Raw genomic sequence first — 16,259 nt, 5'->3', positions numbered from 1 at the left:
CTAAGTTAAAAAGAAAATGGGGAAAAAGTCATTGAGTAAACTCTGGGTTGCATGATGGCAGGGACTTTATTGGGTTTGTTACTAATGTGTCTCTAACACCTAAAAACAGTGTCTGGTGCTTAATATTTATTGGATGAATAAAATTTTACAGGTTAATTTATAAGTTAGTAGTAAATGGTAAAATTGATGTGTTCCTCGGTGATTCTTTTTTTTTTTTTTCTTTTTTGAGGCGGAGTCTAGCTCTGTCACCCAGGCTGGAATGCAGTGGTATAATCTCAGCTCACTGCAACCTCTGCCTCCACGGTTCAAGTGATTCTCCTGCCTCAGCTTCCTGAGTAGCTGGGATTATAGGCGTGCACCACCATATCCTGCTCATTTTTGTATTTTTAATAGAGACAGGATTTTGCTGTGTTGGCCAGGCTGGTCTCAAACTCCTAACCTCAGGTGATATCACCCACCCACCTCGGCCTCCCAAAGTGCTAGGATTACAAGCGTGAGCCACTGTGCCCGGCCTCCTCAGTGATTCTTAATTTTTTTTTTTTTTTTTTGAATGTATGGATCATTTTGAGAATCTGAAAGTCTTCTCAGAACAATACAGATAAATACAAACCTTTAGATGTAATTTAAAGGGGTTCACCACTACCTTGAGGAACTTCTGTTCACCTCAGGGTATACAAGCCATGGTATATGCGATAATAGTTAAACAAAAACAGTGTCAGGCATTGTGCTAAGTGCTATATAGTCTTAATTCATTAGAATTGGTATTTGTGCAACTAAATTTGTGGGTTTGAGAACCTGTTAGGTTTCCAGAGGAAGCAACACCATCTGGCATTCTGACACATGTAGAACATTAATCACAAAGAGCCAAAAAAAAAAAACAACAAATTATTATGTGTATGTGTAATAAGACTATAATGCAGGGGTGCACACAGAGTAGTTAAATAATAGAGATTAAGGGTGGGAAAGTAGAGAACCAGTAAGGAAGAGTGATCCCTGGGAAGACAGACAAGGATGAGAGGAGACAGTTATGGGGGTAATACAGAGTTGCATCTGGAAGAAACAAAAACCATAGAGGAAGATACATAAAATGATGAATCTCAGCCAGAGAAATTCTTCTTACCCATTCCTTGCTTACAGCAAAACTGGAGAGGTTTCAGCAATGAGTGAGGCTAAGTAGGCAGCAACTTCTGTATGCATATGCATTCTAGAAGGAAAGTGGTGGAGGACAGGGCCAATGGGAAATGGCTGTCTTCTAAGACAGAGCTAAGGTTTTCCTTTCTACCTGCAATAAACCATGCATGTTTTGTGGAAGCACTTATTGCTGAGTGTTTTATTGCTAAATCTATTTCTTTGATCCTTCCCTCACTAGACAGACTATAAACTCCCATGAGAGTAGGGTCCTCTTCTGTCCTATTTGCTATTGTCTCATTCACTGGCCCCAGTTCCTAGATAATACCTAGCACATAGTATGTGTCTTATTAATATTGAATTAATGCATTTTTAAAAGTTACCTGTTTGTTTCAGATATCTATCTATCTATCTTGTGTTACCCAAGAGATCTGAGTGGGGGCATGGTACCAAAGCCCCAGGTAAAGATTCTGTGTATAGGGAAACTTAGGTAAACAACACCATTTGTAATTTAATTTTTTTTCCGTGTATTTCCTTACAACTGTTACTTTTGTGAAGGTATATTAGAAAAATGAGGGTATTGTGTTTGTGTTTTTGTTTGTTCTTGTTTTCATTTTAAAAATAGAATTTGATTTGAGAGCAGATTTAATATCTTTTTGTCTGAATTATGTGATTATTGAATGTTTGATGGCAATTAAGTATCACTATATAAATGTACTTTTCTTTTTTAAAAAAACAGAACTACCAATGAAATAAAAAATCTTCAGTACCTACCTCGAACAAGTGAGCCCCGTGAGATGCTCTTTGAAGACAGGACAAGAGCTCATGCAGATCATATAGGACAAGGTTTTGAACGACAGACTACAGCTGCTGTTGGAGTGCTGAAGGCTGTGCACTGTGGAGAGTGGTATGTAAAACTACTGCTATTTTAATCAAGTAATTTCTTGGCTTCTACAATTTTTCTTGGAAAATCTTAGTAACTCCTCCTTACTGTGAGAAAAAAGTTTCATTTTTTACCTGTATTTGGATATCTTAATTGTATAATTGTACTAAAGATTTTAAATTGCTAGAATCTGGCTGGGCAGGGTGGCTCACACCTGTAATCCCAGCACTTTGGGAGGCCGAGGTGGGTGGATCACGAAGTCAGGAGATCAAGACCAGCCTGGCCAATATGGTGAAACCCTGTCTCTACTAAAAATACAAAAATTAGCCAGGCATGGTGGCGCACGCCTGTAGTCCCAGCTACTCGGGAGGCTGAGGCAGGAGAAACGCTTGAACCCAGGAGGCTGAGGGTGCAGTGAGCCGAGATTGCGCCACTGCACTCCAGCCTGAGTGACAGAGCAAGACTCTGTCTCAAACAAAAACAAAAACAAATAAATTGCCAGAATCTAGGTTTAAACATTTGGGTTAACTGAAATAATTAATTTCATGTTCTAAGTGACGTAGATGTGAAAAAAATTAAGGTAAAAGGAAAACTAAGGCTTACCTGGTGCATACTGTATGCCTGTTTACAAATGTCATTTAATTTAATTTTTCTCAACTATGTTTTGCTCCGTATTTATCACATAAGGAAACTGAGGCTCAGGGCTGTCGAATAATTTTTTTTTTACAGTCATATAGTTAGTAAATGGTACAGCAGAGACTGATTTCAATCTGATTCCATACTCTTCTGTTTTCTCTTCCTCCTGCTTTTTTGTACCCTTTCTGAGGTTTGGTTTCTCTTTATTATGTATTTGCTTTTCCATATTCTTTTTTTTCCAGCTTTGCTTACAAGTTTCACTTTGAATATTTTGATAGATTAAAAAATGGATTATTCTTTTTAATATACTTGAAATGTCATCTCATACATTAAGTTACTTTCCATTTATTAAATTGATAAAACATATAAAGCAAAGTTACTGTAATTTTGCGGCTGGGTGTGATGGCTCACACCTGTAATTCCAGCACTTTGGGAGGCCAAGGCGGGTGGATCACCTAAGGTCAGGAGTTCGAGACCAGCCTGGACAACATGGTGAAACCTCATCTCTATTAAAAATACGAAAATTAGCTGGGGCCAGCCATAGTGGTTCACACCTGTAATCCCAGCACTTTGGGAGGCTGAGGTGGGGAGATCACGAGGTCAGGAGTTCAAGACCAGCCTGACCAACGTGGTGAAACCCCATCTCTGCTAAAAATACACATACACACACACACAAATTAGGCGGGCATGGTGGCATGTGCCTGTAATCCCAGCTACTGAGGAGGCTGAGGCAGGAGAATTGCTTGAACCCAGGAGGCAGAGGGTGCAGTGAGCCGAGATGGTGCCACTGTACTTCAGTCTGGGCGACAAGAGCAAAACTCCGTCCCGCCACCAAAAAAAAATAATTTTGCTTGCTTAGATTTTTGTTTTCCAAAATCGAGTATTGTTTGGGTATGAAATGTGAGTTGGAATATGCTATTTTGCTTATTAGAACCATTAAAATCCCCCCCCCCCCCCCAAGAGACAGGGCCTCACTCTGTTGCCCAGGCTATAGTTCAGTGGTGCTGTCATGGCTCACAGCATCCTTGACCTCTTAGGCTGAAGCAGGCTTCCTGCCTCAGCCTCCTGAGTAGCTAGGACTACAGCCACATACCACCACATCTATAAATTAAGAACAATTAAGTCAACTTTGTTGATAGTGAATGTGGTTCACGTCTTTTATAGTCTCACTTATTTTTGTCTCCTTGTTAATTTGCAACTTTAATACTGGATTTGTCTGTTTTTCCTGTCAGTTTTTCTAGTTTTTGCTCTGTTTTTTCTTTTGTGACAGTTTTATCAAGCCATGATCACATACCATACAGTTCACCCATTTAAAGTGTACATACAGTTGAATAATTTTTAGTATATTCACAGAGTTGTGCAACCACCACCAAAATGATAGAACATGTGATAGAACATTTTCATCACCTCACAAAGGAACCACACCCTTTAGTCATCACCTCTCCAATTCTCCATCCTCCATCCTCCATCCTCCATCCTCCCAGCCCTAGGCAAGCACTAATTTACTTTCTGTCTGTAGGTATATGTCTGTTCTTAACATCTAATATAAATGGAATCACATAAAGTGGTCTTTTGTGATGAGCTTCTTTCTCTTAGCATAGTGTTTTGAAGGTTGTTCCATATAGTTTGAAGCTGTGTTCTTAGGCAAGTACACATTTAGAATTGTTATTCTTGATAAATTGACCTATTTTTTCATTATAAACTGCCCTTTTTATCCTTGGTTATATTCCTTGTCCTGAAACTTTGTTAATACAGCCAATTCAGCCTTCTTACGATTTGTATTTATATGCTGTATCTTTTCCCATTCTTTTTCTTTTAACTTACCTTATGTCTATATTATTGTTACATGTAGATAGATACATAGTTGAGTCTTACTTTTTTAACCCAGTGAAAATCTCTGTCTTTTAATTGGAGTATTTAGATTATTTATATTTAATAGAAATATTAGTAAATTTGGTTTTAAATTTACCTTCTTGCTTTTTCCAATTTGCTTCTTTATTCCTTTTTTACCCTTTTTCTTGTCATTTTTAAGCATTCCATTTTACCTCCATGATTTGGTTAGTAGCTTATAGCAGTGTGGTTTTTTTTTTTTTTTTTTTTAATTTCATTGTTGTCAACTTACTACAATCTACCTTCAAATAATATTAGACTTCTTTATGTTATGTGTAAGAATCTTTCAGTAGTATACTTCCAGTTATTCCCTCCCCCTCACATTTCTGGCCTTTGTGCTAATTGTCTTGTATTTTACTTTACATATGCTATAAACCCCACAATGTATGTTATTACTTTTGCTTTAAAGAATCATTTCTAAAGATATTTCTTTTTTTTTTTTTACTGTGAATATATATTTTATTTAGTCACTTTTGTTTACAGTTGAAAATCTGGGAATTCAAAATTAACATCCTTGCCCGTGAGCTTCTTATAGACACCAGAAAAAGTTTCAACCTTGTGTTCCACATTGTTCTGCTGTGTTTTGTCCAAATGAACCTTTATGAGCCTGCTGCCATCTAGTTTCACGCGGATTCTCTTGCCCACAATTTCGTTTGGGAAGACCAAATCCTCAAGGATGGCATCATGCACAGCTGTCAGAGTACGGCTCCTGGGCCGTTTCTGCTTATTTTTTGTACGGCTTTTTCGAGTTGGCTTAGGCAGAATTCTCCTCTGAGCGATAAAGACAACATGCTTCCCACTGAACTTTTTCTCCAATTCGCGTACTAGCCGGACTTGGATTTTCTGGAAAGATTTCAGTTGAGGAACAGGAACAAAGATTATGATAGCTTTACGACCACCACCAACTTCAATTTCCTTGGCTGCCGTAATATTCAGCTCCCTGAGCTGAGCCTTGAGGTCCGAGTTCATCTCCAGCTCCAGGAGAGCCTGGGAGATGCCGGACTCGAACTCGTCCGGCTTCTCGCCATTGGGCTTCACGATCTTGGCGCTCGAACTGAACATGGCCTTCTCCTGGGAGAACTCGCCGAGCGCCGGCTTAGGAAGAGCAAGATATTTCTTTAAATGAGAATAAAACCTCTCCCACATTTATCGTTAGGTGTGCTATACATTCCTTTTCATAGATCTACATTTTCATTTAAGTATTATTTTCCTTCAGCCTGAAGAAATTCCTTTAGCAGTCTCTGTTATGCTGGTTTTCCGGTGACAGATTCTCTCAGCTTTTGTTTATTTGAACATGTTTTTATTTCACATTTTTAGAGGATATTTTTGGTGGGTATAGAATTCTAGATTGACTTTTTCTTTTAGTACTTTAAAAGTAGTCCATTCTCTTCAGGCTTGCATTGTCTTTGATAAGAAGTCTATGATCATTCTTATCCTTCTTTCTCTGTATATAATGTATTACATGATTCTCAGATTTTCTTTTTTATCACTGATTTTTAGAAACTTAGTTATGATTTGCCTTCATATGATTTTTTTTAATGTTGTTTGGAATTTTATTCCAAAATCCATTTTTTAGCATCTCTGTAAAAATGTATTTATATATTCCTAATTAATTGAAGAATTTGAGAATTTTTTAGAATTATATTTACAGGCACGAGTAACCTCAGCAAACACCAAGTTTATTATATTGGTACTTTTCTAATGAAATCTCTTGATTTATAAAGTTACTTAAGAGTTTTATGCATCAGCATAGTTATATGTATCTTCTATGGAAAGAAAATACTCCCTTTTCCTCATATTTACTTCTAATTTTTATGTAGTATTTTCAACTTTAGCACTTATATGTGTGAAGCATTAATCTTACTCTTCAAATAGAACACTTAATTTTCTTGGTTTATATAATTTACCAATTCAGATCATTTCAATTTTCCAAACTCTTGTGACAAATATTTATACAAAATGAAGTCAGTTTTTAATCTCTGTCTAGGTTGACAGTCATGGTGTTGGCCCTTTCTTTAAATATGTGAAATGGCTTTCCAATTAACAGTTTATTTGTAAGACAGTACTATGGTATTGACCAGAAACCATTTTTGCTTTGAGTTTAATAAGAACTCAAGAGAGAGAAACATTTATGGCAGATTCTTGTTATCTCATTTTCTTTTTTAGGCCTGATCAACCCCGTATAACCAAAGATGTAATTTGTTTTCATGCTGAAGATTTCTTAGAAGTAGTTCAACGAATGCAGTTAGATTTACATGAACCTCCACTGTCCCAGGTATTTTTAATACACTTACTGTCTTATGCTTACTGGTTTAGTTTTTATTATGAAGAGTCTTATTTGTATTGTTTTATTATTTTTTAGTGTGTCCAATGGGTTGATGATGCAAAACTGAATCAACTGAGGAGGGAAGGCATTCGCTATGCCAGGATTCAGCTATATGATAATGACATTTATTTTATTCCAAGGAATGTTGTTCATCAGTTCAAGACAGTTTCAGCTGTATGCAGTTTAGCATGGCACATTCGGCTCAAATTATATCACTCAGAGGAGGACACTTCTCAGAATACAACTACTCATGAAACAGGCACATCATCAGATTCCACATCATCTGTTCTTGGACCTGACACTGACAACATGATTTGTGCTGTAAGCAAAGCCTCCTTGGATTCTGTTTTTTCAGATAAACTTCATTCTAAATATGAATTACAGCAGATTAAACATGAACCTATTGCATCTGTAAGAATCAAGGAAGAACCTGTGAATGTTAATATTCCTGAAAAGACTAGAGCACTGAATAATATGGATGGCAAGAATGTTAAAGCAAAATTGGATCATGTTCAATTTACAGAATTTAAGATTGATGTGGATTCTAAATTTGAAAATAGCAACAGAGATTTAAAGGAAGAATTGTGCCCTGGAAATCTAAGTCTTGTTGATATAAGGCAACACAGTTCAGCACATTCAAATCAAGATAAAAAAGACGATGACATTTTGTGCTAAATTTGCATATAGCATCTAAAATCCTTTTTTAAAAAAATTTAATAATGTAATAAAGATTCATGAATTCTGAAAGCAAGCCAAGGACTTGCTCCTGTATCTGTTACAAAACATTGTTTATGTAGCTTTGTAACATTCCTCAGTGCCTGTCCATAACTGTGAAGTATTAAGCACTTAGGGCCAGATGCACTGTAAACATTGCAGGTTTAAACATAAAGGAGTCTTTAAAAAAAAAATCATTTACGTTGGAATTTTAGGTTTTAGAATAGAGCTGACATTAACATATATATAAATATATATATATTTTGTAATATGAGCCAGAATTCTTTTTCAACAATTTAAAGCTTTTCCATAGAGCTTATTTATATCCTTTTTTTTTCATTTTAAATGTGTCAGCACTGTAGTGTAAATAGCTTTTAAAATATCTTTTTAGTGTGATTTATACTGAAATGTGAGCCACTTAATAAAGGTTCATATTAATAAATATGTTTTCTGTGGAGTCTGCAAAGACAAACTGACAATTCATTTAAGTCATTTGTTTGATATGATTCTCTGCTGGTATATCCATTTGGTGTGGTATTGGAGTGCAAATGTACATAAATCAAATCTAGTACATATTTAAATTCCCCACACTGTGCTGGCTTTTTTTTTTTTTTTTTTTTGGTATGGAGTCTCATTCTGTCACCAGGCTGGAGTGCAGTAGCGCGATCTTGGCTCACTGCAACCTCTGCCTCTCAGGTTCAAGTGATTCTCCTGCCTCAGCCTCCCGAGTAGCTGGGACTACAGGCACGTGCCACCACACCCAGCTAATTTTTTTATTTTTAATAGAGATGGGGTTTCATCATGTTGGCCAGGATCATCTTGATCTCTTGACCTTGTGATCTGCCCGCCTTGGCCTCCCAAAGTGCTGGGATTGCAGGCATGAGCCACAGCGCCTAGCCTGTGCAGGCATTTTTAACGACCAAGACTCAGTTAAGAAAGTGTGCATCTGTGTGTGTGTGAATGTATATATGTATATCATATTTGCAGAATTTTCTTAAATTGCTGAATTAAGATGAATATGTAAAATTCCTTAGCCCTTCTCTCCGAAATACATTGAAAAATTTTTATATTAAACTATTAAGAAAGTGGTGTAGGTAATAGAAAGTTTTAGAAAGTTGGGAGAAACAAGGTATGTTAATGATAACAAAGCCTTCTAACTAATGAAGTTACGTGGCCAGATTACATAGCCTACCATAGATTTTTTTAATGTATGGAATGATAAGAAGTATAGAGAATTTTCTTACTAATAAGTACCTTTACTAAGTAATAGCTGAGTATAAAATCTTTAGTTACAGAAAGCTTAATTGTGAGCAATTAAAATCCTTTTACATTTTTCTTGCAGAATGGGAGAAAAATACGGCAAATACAAAACTGTAAAATAAGGGCAATGACAATGACTCAACTGCCATGTACAGAGATGTAACTAACAAAATAGTTTGTGGTACCTCATCTCTCTCAGGATCCCCCCCTTACCCTAGCAAGGCAAACAACTTGGAATACTTCCTTTTCAAAAGAAGTTCTAGACATTAAATTGAGGTAGGAGACAGATTGACAGTGCCTAACTAAAGATGAGTAAAACAGACTCTTTAATGATAGACTCACTATTTGACACTGCTTCCACTATTGTAATTAAAAGTCAGACAGAAGTCTTTGATGTATGTGTTGCTGTAAGGAACTTTGCTTATTGCAGATCTATTTTGTTTGTTTATGGTATTATTCTGGGCACATACTTTGGTTCATGACTTTCAGTTGGGGTTCTTTGTGCTGCCTTTTGGGTTACTGTAGGTATTTCCATCTATAGTACCCATCAAAACTGCTCATATTTCTGGTTAGGGTGAAGCCATTTAGGAAGAAGCATTTTACCAGAACAAATAAAAGTTAATTGCAGCAATGATGTGAGTTCTGGCCCCTAGATTAATAAAAGGACAGGCAAATATCATAGGAAATCTTCATGGTTTGTAGGAAATCAGTGTTTGTAACATAGGAAGTTTCATGGGATAGGGAAGGTATAAATCAAGATAGTAAGGGTTTTGTTTTATATGTCATTGTCTTACCGTGCTCCCCACCTATTTAATCTTCTGTTTTAAGCTAAATTTATGGATTTGTACCTACCTTGTTGAGTGACAAAAGTTCTTAACAAACCAGTATTGAGAAATAAGAAGGGATGTGATTAAAATGGTTTTCTGTTTCTCTTTAAAGTTGAAGAATGATATATTTAACAAGAGATGTGTTTTATTTCCAATTTTCCAGTGGCATATATGTAGATGCATTGAGGTCATACTGTGAGAAAATGTCTTTAGGGTATCCCTCCAAAATATGAGCCTTAAACTTTTTAACTTAAAGGAAGGCATATCTAATAACAACCATAGTGGTTGCTTTTAGGTATAGTTTCCTATATAACCTATAGTCAGACTTATCTATAATATGAAAATTGTTTTAAAATGCATACATCGGCCGGGTACGGTGGCTCACGCCTGTAATCCCAGCACTTTGGGAGGTCGAGGCGGGCGGATCACAAGGTCAGGAGTTTGAGACCAGTCTGGCCAACATGGTGAAACCCTGTCTCTACTAAAAATACAAAAAAAATTAGCTGGGCCTGGTGGCATGTGCCTGTAATCCCACCTACTTGGGAGGCTGAGGCAGGGGAATTGCTTGAACCTGGGAGGTGGAGGTTGCAGTGAGCCATGATCGCGCCACTGACCTCCAGCCTGGGCAACAGAATGAGACTCCGTCTCAAAAAAAATAAAAAAAAATTTAAAAAAAATTAAAAAAGCATACATCTCTGAAGGTAAAGTATAAATCAGTGGGCTCAAGATTTGCAGGTATAGCCTTGTTATTGCCTTCAATAATGCTTACGTTCCTTGTCTTACGGGTTATAATTTTCAAATCCTCTTCAGATACAATCTGAGAACTTGTTGACTACCTTTGTTACATTTAAAAATTTTCTATTTTAGTATTGCATTATATTAATGGTTTCATAGTTAGTACATTCCAGTTCTTTATCTGAAGAATATTGCTTTTATTTCCAGTTTCTTGGACCAGAACAATAAACTACGTAAGACATAGTTTCTATATGGTCATATACTATATAGAATAAAGAATTGTTACGTAAATTATTAAATGGGTATACAGACCTTTACATAAAAACTAAGGTACCTCAGTGGAATCTGCTATAGTGCTTTCCCCTCTCCACTCCTCCATTTTGTTTATAACCTTTTAGCTATCTAAATAATACATATTCCATACTCAGGTTAGCTGGTTAGCTAGCAAAAGAATTAACATTTGTGATATTTACTTGCAAACTTTACTGAAGCCATATTCATTATCTTCTTTGTCACCAAGGCTGTTGACCTTAAATAAACATTAAGTTGATCTTGCACAACACTGTATATGTGTGTGTGCATGTGCCTGTTTCTGTGTACATTTGTGGGAAATAATTATGTTTGTTTCCACATGTATTCATTTTTAATCCATTCTGTAACTTTTCTCGGGGGGTGGTCATTGAGGGTAGGGAAGGTTTTATATTTTAAGTTGTCGTTAAGGTATTTCATTAGTGTTCCTGAGTGTAAAACAGTTTTTTCCCAAATACTTATGGCAGATAAGAGCATTTTTGTAAATAATAAATTAGCACCGTTTGGATAAATTTGCATTCAGTTATTTTTTGGACAGGTTCATTGTCATGTAAAGCAAATATCTCAATTTATTTTACATTTAGCAAAGGTGCAAGATTGTTTTTGGAGTTTGAGAGATATTTTCCTTGTCTTCCATCTTTCAATAAATATTAAAATTGATAACCACAATCTTTTTACTTTTGTAATTATTTTCTTAAAATTGACATTTTAATCTTGTCAACTTTAAAAGTTCTTTTCTGTCTTCAATAGAAACCATAAAATCTTGAATTGACTCCAATTTGAAAATCTTTTTTTACTCTTAAAGCTAACTCTCAAAAGTTGACTTACGCCAACAGAGACAGATATTGAGGATTATCTTAAAAAGGTCACTAAACTAGGTATGGGTGCTGGGAATGGTACGATAAATACCTCTCTTGTCCCACTAGACGTAACGATTGGGAAGACAAAAGTGCCATTCTTTTCAAAATACTTTTAGGCTGCTAAAACATGATGGGTTTTAGGTGTGGTAGAATAGATCTTACTCTTTCTCTTGATGTAACTACATTTATATGTAAACACAATTTTACTGGTTTTAGACTGCATTGCCTGTTTTATGAAAGAGTTATGTTTGAGGTTTGGCACTGACAGCACACTTCAGATATGATAATTAAGGGGACAACTCAGGAGAGCTTGTAAGTCCTTTTGTCTTCTATCCTGGCTTTGCTTTTCTTTCTGTAACCCAGTACATACTACAGATGGAAATCATTGCTTTTTAGAACGTCAAGCACACACTGCCTAAAAACAAAGCTGTCTTTTCCTTGTAGCTTTATGGGTGTTGTATAGCAGTCATATCTCTGCTGAGAGCAGGGAAGGGAGGGGAAAACATCCTGCATTTCAGGTTATCTTTCCTTCCAGCTCTTCTTGGACTTCAGACCCAATCAGGGAATATGAATGAGCTGAGAACAAAATAATGGGCTGGGTGAGTAGAATTTATGTTAACTAGAAATTATAATTTGTAACTTGTATGTTTAATTACTGTGAACTGCCTACCAAGAACTGCACTGTGAACTTGTGAGAACTCTGGATCATTCTGTACATTTTGAAATTTAGAACTTACGCATCTATGTTGTTAGAATGTTAAATCTACACTTTTCTGTAAAGTTCACTGCTGTTGTGCTACTTAAGACTACTAAGTGTGCAGAGTCAGAGGCAAATCAGTATTATAGTCGCACAGCCTGGCCAACATGGCAAAACCCCGTCTCTACTAAAAATATAAAACTTAGCCGGGCATGGTGACACACACCTGTAATCCTAGCTACTCAGGAGGCTGAGGCAGGAGAATCAATTGAACCCGGGAGGTGGAGGTTGCAGTGAGCCGAGATTGTGCCATTGCACTCCAGCATGGGTGACAGAGCAAGACTCAGTCTCAAAACAAACATCAAACAATATTATAGTCACAAATGTTGTGTAATAGAGAGTTGAGAAACTTCTTTGGACAGACAGTTTGATCCCCCTGCCCCGCCAACCCAAAGTTTTTTCTTGAAATTTTGTCAACTAAGCCAGATTTTTACCTGCCTCTACCTCAAATCTGTTGTTTTTAAAAATACCTTTATCTTTAAGTCTGGCTTTTGTTAATGCTCTTGTTCTGTCTTTTTTCCTAAGTTCTTGGGAATTTCTGTCTGCCTTCACTTCCTCATCTTACATTTATTCCTCATTTCACTACAGTTTCATTTAAATCCTCACATGTATGTTGAAATGGTTTTCTTAAAGGTTACCTTTTGACTGCCAAATCCAGTGGCTGCACTTCTTTTTCTTTTGAGACAGAGTCTCTGTTGCTCAGGCTGGAGTGCAGTGGCATGATCCCGGCTCACTGCAAGCTCCGCCTCCCGGGTTCATGCCATTCTCCTGCCTGAGCCTCCCGAGTAGCTGGGACTACAGGCGCCCTCCACCTCGCCCAGGTAATTTTTTGTATTTGCAGCAGAGACGCAGTTTCACCGTGTTAGCCAGGATGGTCTCGATCTCCTGACCTCATGATTCGCCCACCTCGGCCTCCCAAAGTGCTGGGATTACAGATGTGAGCCACTGCTTCCGGCCCTGCTGCACTTCTTAGTATTTCTGTTTGACCCTTGCAGCACTATCATTTTACTCCTAAAACTCTTTATGACCTGTTCTTTTCATGTTGTGTTTCAGTTTCTTTGGAAGGATTCTTTTGCCTGTCTGCCACTATTTAAGGCAGTCTCCATGGTCTTTCCTTTAGGCCTCTACAGTCTGTCCCTGAGCTACCTTCATGATCCCACAACTTCAGTCAGCCTGGTTTTTCACTTTAGTTCTAATGATCCATATGGTCAAATCTAAATTCCTTTTTGCCTTGCCCTCAAGCATTAGCTGTTTCTTTCCTCCCAATTTGGTTATTGTCATCACTTCCTTCATAATCACCTTAATTTGATTTTTCTCTCTTCCTGTGTCCTTTTGTTTTGTTTTGTTTTTTGAGACAGAGTCTCTGTTGCCGAGGCTAGAGTTCAGTGACATGGTCTTGGCTCACCGCAACCCCTGCCTCCTGGGTTAAAGTGATTATTGTGCCTCAGCCTCCTGAGTGGCTGAGATTACAGGTGTGCACCACCACACCCCACTAATTTTTGTATTTTTAGTAGAGATGGGGTTTCGCCATATTGGCCAGGCTGGTCTGGAACTCCTGACCTCAAGTGATCCTGCCTCAGCCTCCCCAAGTGTCAAGATTACAGGTGTAAGCCACCGTACCTGATTCCTGTGTCCAATTTGTTATGAGATTGAGTCAACCCCAGAAGTACTTAACAATTCATCTGTTGCTCTTGTCACATCACAGTCATAATAGATGTTCATCTCACCTGGACTCAAAATACCCTAAAGTGTTCTAGTCCTGTGCCCTTTCCCTCTTTATTCCATTCCATTCTTTGTGTTACCAACAGATTAACCTTTCTAAAATACAGAATTATTACTCTTCTTCGTAGAAGTACTCCTTGGCTTTTCCTTTGCTAACAAATAAAGGTCAAATGCTGAGCACTGAAGAGCCTTTATTATAGGCCTTCCCTTTCCAGCTTCATGTAACACAGTTTCTTCTATTTGATGTGACCAGTTTTCCACTTTACCAGATGGCAGTAATTGCCATTTTGTGAACTTTTAAAATTCTTTGCTGGGGAAATAAATATCTGGAATACAACATTGTGAGATCTTCCTCTTTTCAAAACTCAGACATCATCTCCTGTACTGCCATTACAGCAGTGGTCCCCTACCTTTATGACACCAGAGACTGGTTTTGTGGAAGACAATTTTTCCATGGATGGGGTTGGGTGGGGGATGGCTTCAGGATGAAACTTCCACCTCAGATTATCAGGCATTAGATTTTTCAGGAGCATGCAACCTAGATCTGAACTGTATGTGCAGTTCATAATAGGGTTTGCCCTCCTATGAGAATCTAATGCTGCCACTGATCTGACAGGAGGTGGAGCTCAGGTGGTAATGCCCACTTGCACCCCACTCACCTCCTGCTGTGTGGCCTGGTTCCTAACAGGCCACAGGCCGGGACCAGGGAGTTGGGGACCCCTGCCAACTGTCCCCTCACCCAGTAGTTGGTATAGACCCAAATCTGTCTGCTGCCCTCTGCTCATAGCATTAAATATACATATTAAGCACATGTTGGACTGTAGCTAAACCATGAGCTACAAGTTGGGAATTTTATCACTGTGTATCCCCAACACCTAATATATTTTATACTTGGTGTTCAATAAATATTTGACGGAACATGCTGTACACTAGGGGTAGGGGAAGATTAGGTAGGTTTCCTTTTTAAAGACAGTCTTGCTCTGTCACTCAGGCTGGAGTGCAGTGGCACAATCATGGCTCACTACAGCCTCAAACTCTTGGGCTCAGGTGATTCTCCTGCCTCATCCTCTTGAGTAGCTAGGATTACAGGCACCCACCACCATGCTTGGCTAAATTTAATTTTTTTTTTTTTTTTTTTTTTTTTTTTTAGAAACAGAGCCTCACTATGTTGCCCAGGATGAACTTTAACTCCTGGCCTCAAGTGATCCTCCCATCTCTGTAGGTTTGTATAATTTAAAGTCAGTCTGAGTTCAAATTCAATTCTAGGAATACAACAGAAAAAAATGGAGACAAGTTGGATGAGAAGGTATTATAAAGAAACCAAGTTTCTTGTTTTGTACTGCAGTCTAACCAAAACTCTTATGGATACAGTTTAAGAAGGTAGCTATTAGATATCCAGGCCCTGTTGGGCAGCTTGGAGAGAGTCAGTATTGTAGAAATAAACCCGTAAAACCTGTGAAACTTACCCAACATTTTTCCTTCAACTGGTTTTTCTGGAGATACACTGAAAATTATTACAAACTAAAGATAAATTTTAACTATTACTAAAATGATTAAAATGGCAAATATAAGCACCTATTTTTTTTTTTTGAGACAGGTCTCCCTCTTTCACCAGAGCCACTTTATCTTTTTGAGACAGAGCCTCAGGCAGGAGTGCAGTGGCACGATCTCAGCTCACTGCAGCCTCAACCTCCCAGGCTCAAGTGATCCGCCCAGCTCAGTCTCCTAGTAGCTGGAACTACAGGTGCACGCCACCATGCTCAGCTAAGTTTTATGTTTTTTGTAGAGACAGTGTTTCACCATGTTGCCCAGACTGCTCTTGAACTCCTGGGCTCAAGCATTCCTCCCGCCTCAGCCTCCCAAAGTGCTGGGATGACAGGTGTGAGCCACCATGCCTGGCTACATAAGAAACACCTTGATATCTCAGAGTCTGAGGCAGAATTTCACATTTTTAAGTCTTAATTGGTAGATAAAGTCTGGTTGTCAGACAGGCATTCTGTTTAAGCTTTTTTGGTTTTCCCTACTCATGTTTTAAAAAATTCAAAATTTGAAAATACTGAAGATGACAACCTGCCCTAGTTTTTTTCAGTCTATAACCCTTCCATTGCAGGAATGGAAGGACATAAAGGTTGCACATTTGCGTACAGTTAGTCCTTCTGTAAAACCTGTAAAGCCACTTTATTATTTAGAAACAGGGTCTCACTCTGTTGCC

At 37.8% G+C, this 16,259-nt stretch overlaps 1 protein-coding gene and 1 pseudogene across 3 annotated transcripts in view; one reads left to right on the top strand and one right to left on the bottom strand.

The window, feature by feature from the left end:
* RSBN1L (round spermatid basic protein 1 like) overlaps positions 1-11,377 on the top strand; it is a 99,655-nt gene extending 88,278 nt beyond the window's left edge. The window contains exons 6-8 of one of the 2 annotated variants that reach the window (XM_026448962.2): positions 1,868-2,035; positions 6,704-6,812; positions 6,900-11,377. In XM_026448962.2, coding sequence (XP_026304747.1) covers positions 1,868-2,035; positions 6,704-6,812; positions 6,900-7,538 — 916 coding nt within the window. In that variant the 3' untranslated portion in view covers positions 7,539-11,377. The remainder of the gene's footprint in view (positions 1-1,867; positions 2,036-6,703; positions 6,813-6,899) is intronic. The other variant, XM_026448963.2, reaches the window with a different exon arrangement.
* Positions 4,968-5,698, bottom strand: LOC111527266 (annotated as a pseudogene). Its single transcript, XR_002726613.2, has one exon. The product of XR_002726613.2 is annotated as a 40S ribosomal protein S7 pseudogene (transcript).
* Positions 11,378-16,259: the final 4,882 nt, after the last annotated feature.

This window comes from Piliocolobus tephrosceles, chromosome 8 (assembly GCF_002776525.5).
Source record: "Piliocolobus tephrosceles isolate RC106 chromosome 8, ASM277652v3, whole genome shotgun sequence".
In the NCBI taxonomy this organism is placed as follows: Eukaryota; Metazoa; Chordata; class Mammalia; order Primates; family Cercopithecidae; genus Piliocolobus; species Piliocolobus tephrosceles.
This window is presented reverse-complemented; position numbering and strand designations above follow the sequence as displayed.